Here is a 235-nt window from a genome sequence, read left to right on the forward strand (position 1 = left end):
CCCCCCCCACCCGCGCGCGGGGGGAGACAGGGAGGGGAGGGCAGGAGCGAGGGAGCCGCCGGAGGAGCGCAAGTCTTGCAGGGTCTCCTCGGCTGCGAGGAAGTGTAGTTTCTGATAGGGCTGAAATTGAAACAACTTCAGCTGTTTGCTTTTAGGATGTCTCGCCGCAAGCAAGCTAAACCAAGATCACTCAAAGGTAAGTACTACCCCCCTCCCTTTCCTTCCCCCTTCCCCC

At 60.0% G+C, this 235-nt stretch overlaps 1 protein-coding gene across 8 annotated transcripts in view; it reads left to right on the forward strand.

The window, feature by feature from the left end:
- The window catches only part of ZNF521 (zinc finger protein 521), a 230,748-nt gene that overhangs the window by 1,029 nt on the left and 229,484 nt on the right, over positions 1-235 (forward strand). For 4 of the 8 annotated variants that reach the window (XM_017738263.1, XM_017738264.1, XM_017738265.1 and 1 more), the window contains exon 2: positions 142-196. The exons of 1 other annotated variant lie outside the window; for it this stretch is intronic. In XM_017738263.1, the coding sequence (XP_017593752.1) occupies positions 142-196 (55 nt within the window). The remainder of the gene's footprint in view (positions 1-141; positions 197-235) is intronic. 3 more of the 8 variants (XM_017738267.1, XM_017738268.1, XM_017738269.1) reach the window with 1 other exon arrangement.

This window comes from Corvus brachyrhynchos, unplaced genomic scaffold (genome assembly GCF_000691975.1).
Source record: "Corvus brachyrhynchos isolate BGI_N302 unplaced genomic scaffold, ASM69197v1 scaffold106, whole genome shotgun sequence".
NCBI lineage: Eukaryota > Metazoa > Chordata > Aves > Passeriformes > Corvidae > Corvus > Corvus brachyrhynchos.